At 42.4% G+C, this 16,550-nt stretch overlaps 1 protein-coding gene across 4 annotated transcripts in view; it reads right to left on the bottom strand.

The window, feature by feature from the left end:
• LOC141117180 (uncharacterized) overlaps window positions 1-16,550 on the bottom strand; it is a 42,996-nt gene that overhangs the window by 5,706 nt on the left and 20,740 nt on the right. For all 4 annotated transcript variants that reach the window (XM_073609876.1, XM_073609874.1, XM_073609878.1 and 1 more), the window contains one exon: window positions 3,729-3,929. In XM_073609876.1, coding sequence (XP_073465977.1) covers window positions 3,729-3,929 — 201 coding nt within the window. The remainder of the gene's footprint in view (window positions 1-3,728; window positions 3,930-16,550) is intronic.

Genomic DNA, 16,550 nt, shown 5'->3' with positions numbered 1-16,550 from the left:
GGATGGAGAAAAATGGGGGACTACAAAGAAAAAAAAAAAAAAAAAAAAAAATTGTATAGTTTATCCATCCCCCCTCCATAATTATTTTAGGGTCAGTCAAAATTTGGCAGATACTGAAGCGTTACACCACCATGTGGTTTCTTATATCGATTATAGACTCCACCATTTAGATTTTTGTACTTAAAATAACCGACAAAAAAAAAAAAAAAAAAAAAACCACATGCAAATCTAAACTCTGCAGTAGCTTTCAGTGCCTCCACTTTCCCTACTTCTGATCCATTCTAGTCAGCCAAATCTTTTCAATGCTTCCTGGTAGTGTCGGAGCTCAATGACCCGCCTAACTAGTGGACAGGAAGGTAAGGTTTGGAAAAGAAAGTGATTCATCGGATTCTGGGCTGCAGCAACTTTAAAATTTTTTTTTTTTTTTAGAGCAAAATAGGTCATACAGTGAGGGGGGAAAAAAGTATTTGACCTCCTGCTGGTTTTCTACATTTGCCCACTGACAAAGAAATGATCAGTCTATAATTTTAATGGTAGGTTTATTTTAACAGTGAGAGACAAAACAAAAATATCCAGAAAAATGCATTTCAAAAAAAGTTATAAATTGATTTGAATTTTAATGAGTGAAATAAGTATTTGACCCCTTCACAAAACGTGACTTAGTACTTGGTGACAAAATTCTTGTTGGCAATCACAGAGGTCAGACGTTTCTTGTAGTTGGCCACCAGGTTTGCACACATCTCAGGAGGGATTTTGTCCCACTCCTCTTTGCACATCCTCTCCAAGTCTTTAAGTTTGACGTTTGGTAACTTGAACCTTTAGCTCCCTTCACATATTTTCTATGGGATTAAAGGTCTGGAGACCAGCTAGGCCACTCCAGGACCTTAATGTGCTTCGTCTTGAGCCACTCGTTTGTTGCCTTGATGGTGTGTTTTGGGTCATTGTCATGCTGGAATACCCATCCACGACCCATATTCAGTGTTCTGGTTGAGGGAAGGAGGTTCTCACCCAAAATTTAAAACGGTACATGGCCCCCGTCCATCGTCCTTTTGATGCGGCAAAGTTGTCTGGTCCCCTTAGCAGAAAAACACCCCCAAAGCATAACATTTCCACCTCCATGTTTGACAGTGGGGATGGTGTTCTTACGATCATAGACAGCATTCCTCCTCCAAACACAGCAAATTGAGTTGATGCCAAAGAGCTAGATTTTGGTCTTATTCGACCACAACACTTTCATGCAGTTCTGCTCTGAATCATTTAGATGTTCATTAGCAAACTTCAAACGGGCCTGTACATGTGCTTTGAGCAGGGGGACCTTGCGGGTGCTGCAGGATTTCAAGCCTTTATGGCGTAGTGTGTTACCAAATTGTTTTCTTGGCAACTATGGTCCCAGCTGCCTTGAGATCGACAAGATTCTCCCGTGTAGTTCTGGGCTGATTGCTCACTGTTCTCGTGATCATTGAAACTCCACAATGTGGAATCTTGCATGAAGCCCCAGACTGGGGAGATTCACAATTATTTTGGGTTTCTTCCATTTGCGAATAATCGCACCAACTGTTGTCATTCTCTCTCACGAAGCTGATTGGTGATGGTCTTTTAGCCCAATTCCAGCCTTGTCTAGGTCTACAATCTTGTCCCTGACATCCATGAAAAGCTCTTTGATCTTGGCCATGGTGGAGAGAATGGGAATCAGAATGATTGCTTCTGTGGACAGGTCTCTTTTATACAGACAACAAGCTGAGATTAGGAGCACTCCCTTTAAGAGAGTGCTCCTAATCTTAGCTCGTTACCTGTATAGAAGACACCTGGGAGTCAGAAATCTTGCTGATTGATAGGGGATCAAATATTTATTTCACTCATTAAAATGCAAATCAATTTATAACTTTTTTGAAATGCGTTTTTCTGGATATTTTTGTTATTCTGTCTCTTATTGTTAAAATAACCCTACTATTAAAATTATAGACTGATCATTCCTTTGTCAGTGGGCAAACGTACAAAATCAGCATGGGGTCAAATTCTTTTTCGCCTTTACTGTAGGTCACCTCTTCTGCTGTTTTAATAATAATAATTAAAAAAAAAAAAAAAAAATTAAGTTACTAGGGCCTTAGGTGTGGCAATTAAATTTAATTTCTGCCTGACTTGCTGGACCGGCACCCAGAGATTTTGCAGTGGAGCCTTTGGCAAGCCGTCACCTCCAGTAGTATACATATCTTGTGGACACCGCCATGAGGGGCCTAAGCTTTACCCAATCACAAAGGACCAGCAAATAGGCAGAGTGGAACACTGAACGCCACTGCATGAATTTGCATTTTATTTACCAGTGAGCATTTTTTCATTTATTTTTGTTAAAATTAGTCACCAAGTTCTCATATCTGCATAGATTCTGCAGCCATTGAGAAAAGGGGGGGGGGGGGGGGGGTCGAACCCTTACCCCTTTATTTTCTAAAAGCTCATTTCCCATTTTGCAGCCAAATTGGCATAACACCTTAAAGCAGACCTTCAGTCATTTTTTCATCTCTCCCTCTATTAAATCTTCAGGCATTTTTGTTTTAACTTTGGATGGTATTTCTGCAAGCAAATACCTTATACAGCCCACTTCCTGTTTGGTCATTAGCCTAGGCTTATGACATCATGCACATTTCTCACTCTCATGAGAGTTTGCCAGGAAGGGAGGGGGGAGAAGTCATAAGAGGGCCAATGAGAGCTGCAGAGCTGGAGGTGTGTGTGTGTAAATCCAGGAAGTGAACAGGAAGCAGCTTCAGCTGCCCACAGTTAAAATGGATGCAGCCAGACTTAGTGGAGGGAGATTTCTGCAGTATATTTATTTACTGCCCCTAAACGCAAACGCTTCTGTACGTTTATGTGTGCATAGACACATAGCTTAACATGGAGGAGAGTTCAGAGGCAGAATAAATATAAAAAAAAAAAAAAAAAAAAAAAAAAAACACCACAGCTGTAAAAACATCCTGTGTGCAGGAGCCCTTAAAAGCCGATTGGTTACCATGCAGAGCTGCCCCAGCTTTTGAACTTTTCGGCTTTCCGGTTTTAGTAAATCAACGCCAATGTGTCCCTCTTTGTCAAGGGGAACAGATTGAGTTTTTGCTCATTTCAAATTGTTCAGAAAGGCTCGTAGTCTGCCCACAGGCCTGCTTCAAACAAAAAACTTTTAATATTTTTAGGTATTGTGTGAATAGGAACACAAACCTAGTTGAGTTTTCTTAAATTTGACTGCAAAAGTGGAATGCACTTTAAATATAAAAAAGAAATAAAAAATATGACATCAGGGTGATTGCACCCTCTGAGACAGGTGATATATAAGAAGCCAAGTGATGACTCCACCTATAACAAATACAGGTGAACTGACCCTTTTTTTCTGCCAAATGCCAACATGCACCCCAATAAAAAGAAAAAAAAATTCTGAAAACAAAAACAAAAAAAACTGTCCCGCACCTGATAGCAAAGAGGGAGAGCTCTGCCACTGGGACTACTTTCCCCTTGTCAAGGCTTAACACACACAGAGGTTCCAGGAATAATCTACATCTCAACCCATGGAGGAGGTAACAGAAGGTTCCAACCCTGGAGGCACAGGGGAGGACACGAGAAGACAAAGCGGGGTGAAAGCAAGTAGAAGTGAAAGGGGAAATGATAGTTTGTGTTTTTTTTTTTTTTTTTTTTTTTTGCAACATCAGGAACGAATTGTCAAAATCAGAAGTGCAGAGGAAACTTACACTCAATGCACAGCTCAGTCAGTTGAGGAAGCTTTAGGAGAAGCGTTTCAATGAATTCCTCGTGCTGCAGATATTTATAGTGCCGCAAGCATACGCTTCTCAGAGTGGACAGCTGATCGAAAGCATTGGAGGAGAGGCTGGCGCAGCAAGAGTTCAACAGTTCCAATTTGTGCAACTGTAGACGCGAGATGCATGGTTGCTCTGGAATGAAAAGAAAAGAAAGAAAAAAAAAAAAAAAAAATTTTATTTTGGACAATCGGCATTTGTAACACACAGGTTCATTTTATCAGAAACCTGCCCTTAAAAACCCAACTTATAAAATATTGGGGCTGCCAGGCATCTCTGCATTCAATACTTTGAGTCACCCACCAGGCACAAAATGTGCAACAAGTAACAAAGCACACATCTGTCATGGGTTAACGACTCAAATTGGAGTTCCATCCGTTTAAAAAAGTCAGCAGCTGCAAAAAGTGTAGCTGCTGCCTTTTAATAAATCAGACACTTACCTGTCCCACGGTCCATCGATGCGGGCACACGAAGCCTCGCTCCTCTCCACCCTCCTCTCCGTGGCGACGGCATTCTAATTGTGGGCACCCGGCTGTGGCTTCACAGCCGGGTGCGCACTGAGCATGCGTGAGTCACGCAAGGCCAGGCAATCTTCTGGGACCTGTGACATGTCCCAGAAGATTGCAGGGTGGGATGGGGGAGAGGTGATCCTTCCAGCGCCAGGGGAGGAAGTGGGAGCTGGGTGCCTCTAAAAACATGGTACCCGCCCCCCCCCCCAAAAAAAACCCGACATGCCTAATGTGGAATGTCTGGGGGTCACCCACACTTACAAGCGGAAGTTCCATTTTTGGGTGGAACTCCGCTTTAAGAGATGTATGGGATTTGATTTATACTGGGTGGATGCAGCATTGGTCCAATGCCGCATCTGTCTCCCGCCGGCTCTAACACTGAGAACTGAGCAAACACCACCGGCCGCTCGGTTTTCACAGCCCTGTGAGCAGAGAGCTGTGACTAAGTCACTGGCTTTTTGCTCTGCCCCCCAAGCTCATCGGGGCGCTGGGCTGTGGAGGGAGAGGAAGCGGCCAGCTCAGTGATGTCAGTGGGCTTCAGCCTGCTGAGAACGGGTCACAGGAGATGCACGGCCAAACAAGCTTTGGCAGTACTTTACATTACTGAAAACTTCAAGCGATTTTTTTTCCCACTCATGCAGTGGAGATGTGCCTGCACTACATCGGTTAACTACTCATTTTACCTTTGGGTGAATACAGAGCCTATACTCACAAGATCCTTCCAAAAACAGCACCTCCCAATGACCAGCGGTGGACTGTTCTTGACATCTTCACGTCCAGAGCTAGTCTATTGGTGTGATGCCATTCTGACACTGCCCATGGACACTGCCCATGTCGTCCACAGGAGGGATGGCTATGCTCATTTACCTACTGACTCATTTATTTATACATCTATGCGGGCTTATGTGTACAGCAGGCTTCCTTACATCTATGGAACCATATTATAATTTATATGGTCAGACTGGCATATGTACTGAACTAGGAGCTTAGTCGTGTCATTGGTTAGGAACGGGCATATTTTGGAGATGTTGTGCAGGTTGAAGCGGCAGGTTATGGACAGTGATTGGATGTGGGGCTGAAAGGAGACTTCAGAGTCCAGGATTACATCTAAAACCTTGGCATTTAGGGACAGGTTGATAGGATGATCTCGACAGAGAGAAGTGGGCTCTTATTTTTATATTCAGGTAAGATTATGCACTTCCTCATGTGATCTATACATGCATGTTCAGTATTCACACATTACTTCTGTCTTGTGAACCACAGTGTGGTGTTTGAAGCATCTTTGACCTTTAACCCAGTTGGTGCCTCAGACGCCATCCTGTTTTTTGGTCAGGATTAAAAGGCCAGTGAGAGTACATACATATTATGGTATGGATGTGCTGGCCAGCCTAGCTCTGAGGAAGAGGGTACGTCCCTGAAATGTGTCAGCTTGCTAGCAGTGTTAATTTCGTCAACTGGGTTTTTTTTTTTTTTTTGACGGACACACGGTGGCGTGGCATTAGCAGACACGCTGACCGAGCGCGCCAAGATCCCCAGGCTTCAGGAAGGCTACCAGCGACAGCTGGCAGGCTCCCAAACCCCTAGAGTAGGGATATGCAATTAGCGGACCTCCAGCTGTTGCAAAAATAAAACTACAAGTCCCAGCATGCCTCTGGGTGTCATGCTTGTGACTGTCGGTCTTGCTATGCCTCATGGAACTTGCAGTTCTGCAACAGCTGGAGGTCCGCTAATTACATATCCCTGCCCTAGAGGCATGTCCACACGCCGCCGCACAACTACACGGCGGGGTGAAGTCACAGGCAAGTGGGCTCACAGCATACCTGACAATGCAGAGTGCGGACCACAGGCATACGGTTAAGATGGCGTTGACCAACGAGGGAAGGAAACGCAGCTCTCCCAATCTGAAGGGAGGACAAAAGACGCCCGACTGCAGCTTCTCAGTGCCGGCTCGAGGACCACTCAGATGCCGAAGAGGCGCTGCAACGCCCAGCCGTGGCCATATAGTTCTAGGTCAGAACTAGGGCCTTCTGAACCCGGACCACAGCCTCTCGATAGCATGGAGGGATTCTATAATTCCCGGCAGTAGCCCAGCAGTACCGGATGGGGAATAGCTGGGATCTGAATATTTCTGCGACGGAAGGGCCTACAGGAGGGATCAGTAAGCACCTTGGAAATGGCTCTTTGGGAGAGAGTAATGGCACTACTAGGCCCAGCAGTGAATCACCAACGGCAAGTAAAGGAGATTTGATCAATGCTGGATATCCAGGAACAGCAACCACAGGACAGGTGCAGTATGCTAATCCCCAGTCCCATGAACTTACTAATGGACAAGGTATACTCCAGTCAGATCTAACAGTAGATTGGGATCTTAGAGAACACTTGAGAGGCCTCCCAACAAAGAAAGATATTCAGTTACTTATGACTACGGTTGAAGTTTCTTGCAAAACCTCAAAGCCGGCGAATGGACTTCGGGAGGACATAGCAGCACTGGGACACAGAGTGGAAGAAGTGGAGATGGGCCAGGATGATATTAGACAAGCAGTGGCCGATTCTCATGATATTTAGTCATGTCCTGGGTAAGTTTTGAATTCTCTTATGCAGGGGTCTTCAAACTATGGCCCTCCAGTTGTTCAGGAACTACAATTCCCCTCATGCCTAGTCATGTCTGTGAATGTCAGTGTTTTACAATGCCTCATGGGGTGTGTAGTTCCTTAGCTGGACAGCTGGAGGGCCGTAGTTTGAGGATCCCTGCTCTTATGGATCAGATGGACGATCATGAAAATAGAGAACGTCGGCAGACTATATGTATAAAGGGCTTGCCCGAATTAAAACAGTCCTCAGAGTTTAATTCTGGGGGCCTCTGCACCTGATAAGATTGAAATAGATAGAGCATGATGCACCCTACCTTTTACCTCCCAAAATGCAGACAGACCAAGAGATGTTATATGCAAAGTGCACAGATATATGGGGAAGGAAGTCATTATGAAAGCAGCTCGCAATAGAACGACGGTTAATTTTGAGGGAGCTCAAATAGCCTTGTTCCCAGATCTATCACATCGAACACTTATGCAACGACGAACTGTTAGACCTCTGTTTGGAAGCTTTGTGGGCTGCTGATGTCAAATATCGTTGGGGTTACCACTTTAGGGTAATGGCCACACAGAATGGAAAAACAGCAACACTCCAAACTAAGGATGATTTACAACATTTCATAGAAAAGTGTTGGAACTACCGTTGGTGGACTTTCCAGATTGGAGACTGAATAATCCCAAATCTCTTACACAACGCCCAAACCAATGGTATCAAGCACCGGACAGAGGTCGACAAAAGAACCAAATGGATAGACAGGGCCAAAATTTAGTCTTAGGGGGGCCTGCTTGAGTATTGGCTAAGGGCTAATAAAAAAAAAAAAAAGAAAAAAAAAAAAAAAGAAAAGGTTACTGCTTAGAGTAAGAAATGGGTGGAAGGGACTATATAGAGTGGATAAGTATTGTAATTTTGTATAGGCCCTGATTTAATTTGTTGAAGGGTTATAAAGTGATATTTGTATAGATGTATAGCCATAGGGGCCCGGGAAATACTAGGTATTCTGCTCATGTTTTTAACTATTCTTTCCCCAATAGGTCAGTCCTGAGACAGGGGACTTTGTATTCTGCCAAGTGGTAGAAGGAAATGGGACTCCGGGCACGGGTGGTTTACCCTTTCTCGGACTTGTCTTACCCTTAGTGGACATGCCACATACGGTGGCATGCTATGTTATTTGTCTTGAGGACTTGGTTTTTGTCTGTAGAGGTTTTTCTTTTTTTCTTGCCAGGTGCATCCGGGGGTGGTATTCAGGGTGGGGCGGGGTTTAGTGTGGGGAGAATAGACATCGATCGAATTGGGTGGTGCAATAAGAGGTTCATGGAGCTATATGTCCAGAGACAATGGCGGATGGAATGAAGATTATGTCATACAATGTGAGAGGGCTTTGTTCACCTTGTAAAAGGGGTCGCCTCTGGCATGAACTGCGCCACCTGGGGGCGGAGATAGTGTTCCTACAGGAGACACACTTCGTAGCAGGATCGACCCCTCGCTTGCCCTTTTTCCCATATAATCTGTGGTTTTATGCACAGTCACCCATTCCAAGGGATAGGGGAGTTACATAATAAGTGTCCTTTTGTACTTATGGAAATAAGCAGACTCTGAAGGCAGTTTTCTTTTTGTCAAGGGTAGGGTGCAGGGTCGGTATTATACTTTCGCTACTATATATGCTCCCAATAATCGTACTGTTAATTTTTTATCTAAAACCTTGGATATTCTGGGGACGTTTAGAGAGGGATTTTTGGTAGTGGGAGGGGACTTTAATGCCACCTTGGATCCCTGATTGGACAACTCTTCGGGAAAAACGTTTTAGTCTTTTAGAGCCATAAGGCATATTAAACAGCGTTTACGCTCTCTACATTTGGTAGATATTTGGGGAGTATTACACAATAGGGACAGAGATTTTAGTTATTAGTCTAAAACTCATAAAACATATCCAAGGATTGATTTGTTATTGGTGGACCAGTTCTATCTGAACCATGTTCGTTCCTCGACTTTTGAGTCAATAACCATATCAGATCATGCACCCATAAGTTTAACGTTGGCTTGGTGTTGGCTGGTAGTGTGGAGCGAACGTGGCGATTGAATTAATCCATTTTAGATGATAAGTTGGCTATGGAGTACCTGTCTCGTACATTGGCCTCATATTTTGAAATCAATACACTGATCAAGTGGTGTGGGAAGCCCACAAGATGGTTATTAGAGGGGAATTGATCTCGCAGGGTGCCCGTATTAGAAAGGTGAGAGAAAGAAATGAAAAGATTCATAAGTTTGAAATTAAACACAAGTATCACTTGAACTCGGTCGATACACAAACTGCAGAACCTGCGGTTTAGTTTAACTCAACTTCTAGATCAGAACGTCAAAAACAAACATAGGTATTTTGCCCATCGCTTTTATGAACAGGGGAATAAGGGTGGTAAGTTGCTGGCCAGACAATTAAAGAAGCAACAAGACTCACGCCATGTCCACAATAAACAGATAGTGGACACTCATAAAATAGCAGCTGAATTCCATCGCTTTTATAGGTCCCTATATAATATAGATCCAATTTCTGCAGGAGCTGCAGAGGGGGAATGGGCGGGTAGGATTTAAGAATATCTTTAGGCCTCAGACCTACAGGCCATTCCATCTGCGGTCCTGGAAGAAATGGAAAAAACTATATCTATTGAAGAGTTGGGTAGAGTGACTGCGGCTTTGTCAACGGGCAAAAGTCCAGGGCCTGACGGCTTTACAAATATGTACTACAAAAAGTTTGCTGCAATTTTTAACTCCAGAGGCATTGTTAGCTCATGTGATGATTCTCCCGAAAACCAGGGAGAGACCCTCAATATTGCTCCAACTACAGACCCATTACCCTCTTTAACTCTGACAATAAACTCCTAGCTAAGATACTAGCTCCTAGATTACAAGACCACATAGTAAAATTGATTCATCCAGATCAGACAGGCTTTATGAAGGGCAGAGAAACTAAAGATAATACCATCTGCGCCCTGCATGTATTACACTGGGCACATAATGGACCAAATCAAACTCCGAGTTTGATACTTTCAATGGATGCTGAAAAGGGTGAGTTGGTAGTTCATGGCTGGAGTGAAATAGGTCTGAGAGAGCGGATGATGGGATGGGTGTTGGCATATGCCGATCCCAGAGCAAGGGTTAAGGTCAATGGTAAATTGTCAGATTACTTTGATATACGTAATGGGACTAGGCAGGGGTGGAAGACGTCATCTCTGACGAAACGGCATAGGGAGGAGCTGGGTGCTGACGTCCCCACATACCGCGCTGATCCCAGAAGCTACGGGCAGCTATCGAGAGCCGGCCGGCTCGTGTTTTTTTAACGCTTTTTGTATACGGCATAATTGTAAGAGCGATATTTTATCTTTAATAAACGCATGTTTTAAATAAATTACGCTATGGAAACCTTTACATTCTTTCATGGGGAAAGAGCGTATATCTGCTGCACAGAGGATACCTCACATAGAGTCCGTGACATCTGGCCATTCAAGTTTTAAAGACCCATGGCTGGGGATAAGAGCCACAGGCACTTACGATCTCCTTAAATAAAAGAGATTTCACTTTTTTTTCACATTTCACTTGTGATTGCATTTAAATATTCATCTATTAGTGTGACACAAGGAGTTGCTCACATTTATTTTGTTAGATGAATATTCTTTAGGTCACACTTTTTGATTAGTATTTAGTGCAGCTTTTTTCTTATATTAGGCAGGGGTGCACCTTGTCCCAATTACCATTTGCTATGGTTCTAGAGCCTTTTTTGTGTATGATCAGAAGAAATTGGAAGATTGAGGGGATATGTATTAGATCAATGGAACATAAGATATCGGCAGATGTGGATGATCTACTATTATATCTTTCTAGTCCTCAAGAATCCTTGACTGAATTGATGGTAGAAATAAATAAATTTGGCCTTTTTTCTAACTTTAAAATAAATATTGAAAAGTCGGTACTGATGCCCAGCCATGTTCCTTCAGGGTTGGCGTCCACTTTGCAACAATCTTATCCTTTTGTTTGGTGCTTTGACTCTATATCCTATTTGGGGATTCATATTACCCCAGACCCAAAGCGTCTATATGAGCTTAACTATGGTCCTTTGGTGGTAAATATATTAAGGGACTTGCAGAGATGGAGAGGCCATACTTTGACTTGGCAGAGTGAATGCTCTTAAAATTAGTATAATCCCCATAATAAATGTATGTTTTTTTACACAGTACCCATAGCACTTCCACAGATGGTTTTTAACCGCTTGCCATCCAGCGCATGACGATATATGTCGGCAGAATGGAACGGCTGCGCAAATGGGCATGCCCGTACATCCCCTTTAAATCGTGGGAGCGTGCCCGCGGACTCAATGTCCGCCGGTGGACCGCGATCGGGAGACAGAAAGGCAGAAAGGGGAGATTGTAAACAAGGCATTTCCCTGTTCTGCCTAGCAACATGACCGGGAGCAGTGATCTGTCATGTTCTACCGAGCCCATCCCCCCTACAGTTAGAACATGCTGAAGGAACACAGCTGACCCCTTGATCGCCCCCTAGTGATTAACCCCTTCCCTGCCAGTGACATTTACACAGTAATCAGCGCATTTTTATAGCACTGATCACTGTATAAAAGGGTCAATGGTCCCAAAATAGTGTCAAAAGTGTCCAATATGTAAAAAAAAAAAAAAAGGAATAATAAAAATGCCATAAATCTATCCCCTATTTTGTAGACATCATAACTTTTGCGCAAACCAATCAATATACGCTTATTGCCATTTTTTTTACCAAAAATATGAAGAATACATATCAGCCTAAACTGAGGAAAAAAAATTTTATATATTTTTTTAATATTTTTTTTGGATAATTATTATTATAGCAAAAAGTAAAAAATATTGCTTTGTTTTCAAAATTGTCGCTCTTTTATTTACAGCGCAAAATAAAAAAAAAAAAAAAAAAAAAAAAAAAAAAAAACCAGCAGAGGTGATCAAATGCCACCAAAAGAAAGCTCCATTTGTGGGGGGAAAAAAAAAGGATGTCAATTTTGTTTGGGTGCAATGTCGCACGACCCCCCAATTGTCAGTTAAAGCAGTGCTGTATCGCAAAAAATGCTCTGGTCAGGAAGGGGGGAAATCCATCCGGGGCTGAAGTGGTTAAACAGATATGAAGGGCATTTACGACCTTTGTATAGGGGATAAAAATCCTAGGTCGGCATACGAGATTCTGAGGAGACATGAATTGGAGAGGGGAGTAGGACTTCCAGATGTGGCTCTGAATTACAGAGCCATGACTTTAGTACGCATCATGAACTGGTGTCATGACTCTTTGAATGAACTTCGGGTGCCTTTGAAAAAAGACATTAGCAGGTAGGAATCTGGCAGGTGCCCCATGGATACTGGCTGCCTTTAGGGGCTTGTCAAAATGGGTATTACCATTAACGAGAACAACACTATCTGTATGGGATAGGTTGAACAATTCGGGAAAGTTTGCTCCACCAATATCCCCCTTGATACCATTGGAGGGATATCCCTGGTTCCCTCCAGGGGAAGAGATGGGAAGTCTGGAGTCATGGGGAAGGGATGGGAAGGCCACTTGCGCTAGATTTGCTCCACAGGGCACTTTGCTACCCTTAACAGGGCTGCTATCGAACCTAGGGGACATACCAATGGCCACCTGGAGATCCCGTCAAATGGGGGATTTGTTAAATAGATGGAAACATCAGATAAAGCCACTAAATTCTCTTACTATCTTTGAATCATGGTGTGTTAATAACCCAGAGTCCGGGCATTGGTCTTGAGTGCTCAATGTACAACAACCCCTTATTTTATTAGAGAATGGGAAAGAGATGGGTCACAACTTTACATCTACACAAATTCAAAGATTGATTAAGGAAACACATTACACCTCCATAAGTTCCTATATACAGGAAATGTCTTTTGACAAGATGCTATCGCACTCCGATGCATTTGGCACAAATGTATCTATCAGCAGATGTTTATTGCTGGAGGGGATGTGACCAAAGGGTCCAAATTCCTCCATCTATGTTGGTCGTGCCCCAATATCAAGGTATTCTGGAAGGCAATTGCACCTTGGATAACAAAAATGACACTTAGACCTATAGAATTCTCTCCACTACACTTACTCTTCCATGGGATGTCATCATCTACCAAGTTTTATAAAAGTAGTATTTCCCCACATTTGCTGAATGCAGCAAAGGTGCCGATACCTAGATTTTGGAAACAGTCTAGATGACCTACTATAATGGACTGGAAAAGGGAGGTGGATAAAATAATGGAAGGAGACAGATGGGTAGATACGGGTAAAGACCAATATGATAAATTTAAAGATACATGGGCAGGTTGGTTGCACTACCACTCAGAGATGGGTATGGAATAAATATCCCCGCATGAGACTTAGCCTTATTCTGGACTAGACCACTTGATTGATGCACCTGGTAGGGGGAAACCTATTATTTTTTTATTTAGGGGTGTATTTTTTTTTTTTTTTTGGAGGAATGGAATATTGGATGGAAGGTTTGAATATCACCAGAGTATTGGAATAATTTATTGAAATGGAATATATATATTATTTGGGAAGCACGTGATTAAAGCACTTAGAGGGTTGATTAAGATATTAATATATAGGCACTTTGTGGATATGAAGAGTGGAACAATTAAGGCGAGGGAGAATAATTACTTTTCTGAAAACACTTCAATAAAAAACACTTAAAATTCCGAAGATATGTTATAATTGGTGTTCTGTGTGATGGAATTAAAATAAAAGTGATTAATAAAAAGAAAAAAAATTTAGTCAACAGAAATATTTTCATTGACGAAATCAAGTTTAACGACTAAGCCCTGGTTCACACTGGAGTGTTTTGACATGTCAAATCGGCGGCAATTGCCGTCAATGGCGCAGTCCTAATCGGTGCGACGCCGAATCTGCAGTGTAGTCTGTTACCAATTGTTTTCTTGGTGACTATGGTCCCAGCTGCCTTGAGATCATTGACAAGATTCTCCTGTGTAGTTCTGGGCTGATTCCTCACCACTCTCATGATCACTGAAACTCCACAAGGTGAGATCTTGCATTGAGCCCCAGACCGAAGGAGATGGACAGTTATTTTGTGTTTCTTTCATTTGTGAATAATCGCACCAACTGTTGTCACCCTCTCACCAAGCTGCTTGGTGATGGTCTTGTAGTCCATTCCAGCCTTGTGTAGGTCTACAATCTTGTCCCTGACATCCTTGGACAGCTCTTTGGTCTTGGCCATGGTGGAGAGATTGGAATCTGATTGATTGCTTCTGTAGACAGGTGTCTTTTATACAGGTAACAAGCTGAGATAAAGAGAACTACCTTTAAGAGTGCTCCTAATTCCAGCTGGTTATCTGCATAAAACATACCTGGGAGCCAGAAATCTTGCCGATTGATAGGGGATCAAATACTTATTTCACTCATTAAAATGCAAAACAATTTATAACTTTTTTTAAATGCATTTTTGTGGATATTTTTGTTATTCTGTCTCACTGTTAAAATAAACCTACTATTAAAATTATAGACTGATCATTTCTTTGTCAGAGGGCAAATGTACAAATCAGCAGGGGATCAAATACTTTCCCCCCCTCACTGTATGAATAGCGTTTTACTTGCAAAGTATATAAGGGGTTTGGAAAGTCTAGGGAAATGCTTAAATAATGGGTGGGTGACTGGGGACAAAGAGAAGGCAAATTAAATAATTTCTTCAGCTCTGTGTATACAAAAGAGCACAGGGGAGCTCATGTCCATAATGGGGGTGGTAGTGACACAGCTCCAAATGATCCACAATGGCTCAAAAGTGATATGGTCCAGAAATATTTAAGCAGAATAAAGGTGAATAAAGCACCTGGACCAGAAGGCATCCACCCATGGATCCTAAAAGAATTGAGCTCTGTCATTTTAAAGCCATTGTATCTAACTTTTAGAGACTCATTAATGACGAGAATAGTACCACTGGATTGGTGTAGGGCCAAAGTGGTGCCTAGATTCAAAAAAGGGAACAAACTCTTTACCAAGTAACTATAGACCTGTTAGTTTAACTTCTATAGTTGGGAAGGTACTGGAGAGTTTCATAAAACAATACAGATGAGTTCTTGCTGGAAAAAAGTATTTTAAGCAACAGACAGCATGGATTCATGAAAGACAGAAGTTGTCAAACAAACCTGATTTCTTTTTATGAGGAGGCAAGTAAAACCTTGGACAGAGGGGTGGAGGTGGACGTGGTAAACGATTTTGCGAAAGCGTATGACAGTTCCCCACACACGGCTCATGTGTAAGGTAAAGTCTAAAGGCTTGGAAATATCAGTTTGTAAATGGATATAAAACTGGCTAAAAGACAGAATTCAGAGACCATTACTCTGAATGGTCAAAGGTTATCAGTGGTGCACCCCAAGGTTCAGTGCTCGGACCCTTACTATTTAATACCTTTATAAATGATAATCGGGTCTGGGATTAAATGTACCATTTCAGTCTTTGCAGATGACACCAAGCTATGCAGTGGAATAACATCCTTACAGGATGTCTCCATTTTACAAGCCGACCTCAATGCACCGTCTAATTTAGGCAACTATGTGGCAAATGAGGTTTAATGTTGTAAATGCAAAGTTATGCACTTGGGGGCTAAAAATATCCATGCAAACATACTGGGGTGGGGTCCAACTGGGGGAACCATTAGTGGAGAAAGATCTGGGGGTTTTGGTAGATCATAAGCTTACTAACAGCATGCAATGCCAAGCTGCGGTTTCCAAAGCAAGCAAAATACTTTTTTGTATTGAGAAGTATGGACTCCACAGAGTGAGAGATATCATTTTGCCCCCCTGTACAAATCATTAGTAAGATTGCATCTGGAATATGCAGTTCAGTTTTGGGCACCAGTTCACAAAAAGGATAAATCGGGAACTGGAGAAAGTGCAGCGAAGGGCAAACAAACTGATAAGAGGCATGGAGGAGCTCAGCTATGAGGAAAGATTAGAGGAAATGAATTTATTCTCTCTTGAGAAGAGGAGATTAAGGGGATATGATCAACATGTACAAATATATACGGGTTCCATATAGTGAACTTGGTGTTGAGTTATTCACTTTACAGTCATCACAGAGGACAAAGGGGCACTCTTTACGCCTAGAGGAAAAAAGATTTCATCCCCAAATACAGAAAGGTTTCTTCACAGCAAGAGCTGTGAAAATGTGGAATAGACTTCCTCAAGAGCTCTTTCTGGCGAGCTCAGTAGATTGCTTTAAGAAAGGCCTGGATTCTTTCCTAAATATATAACTGGGTACTGACATTTATAGGTAAAGTTGATCCAGGGAAAATCCAACTGCCTCCCGGAGGATCGGGAAGGAATTTTTTCCCCTGCTGTAGAAAATTGGATCATACTTTGCTGGGGGTTTTCGCCTTCCTCTGGATCAACTGTGGGTATAGGATTGGGTATATGGGATGGTATGATATTTTTTATTTATTTAAATTATATGGTTGTGGTTATGGTTATAACTAGATGGACTTGTGTCTTTTCAACCTGACCAACTATGTAACTATACCCAATAGATTTTAGTAAACTAAAATGTACTGGAGCTTTTAGTCAACTAAAACAACTCAGAAGACTAAGACAAGACACATTAAAATGGCATTTTCGTCAAA

This window comes from Aquarana catesbeiana, linkage group LG13 (assembly GCF_042186555.1).
Source record: "Aquarana catesbeiana isolate 2022-GZ linkage group LG13, ASM4218655v1, whole genome shotgun sequence".
Classification (NCBI taxonomy): domain Eukaryota; kingdom Metazoa; phylum Chordata; class Amphibia; order Anura; family Ranidae; genus Aquarana; species Aquarana catesbeiana.
The sequence above is the reverse complement of the archived record's forward strand: the minus strand, read 5'-3'. Positions and strand labels throughout refer to the sequence as shown.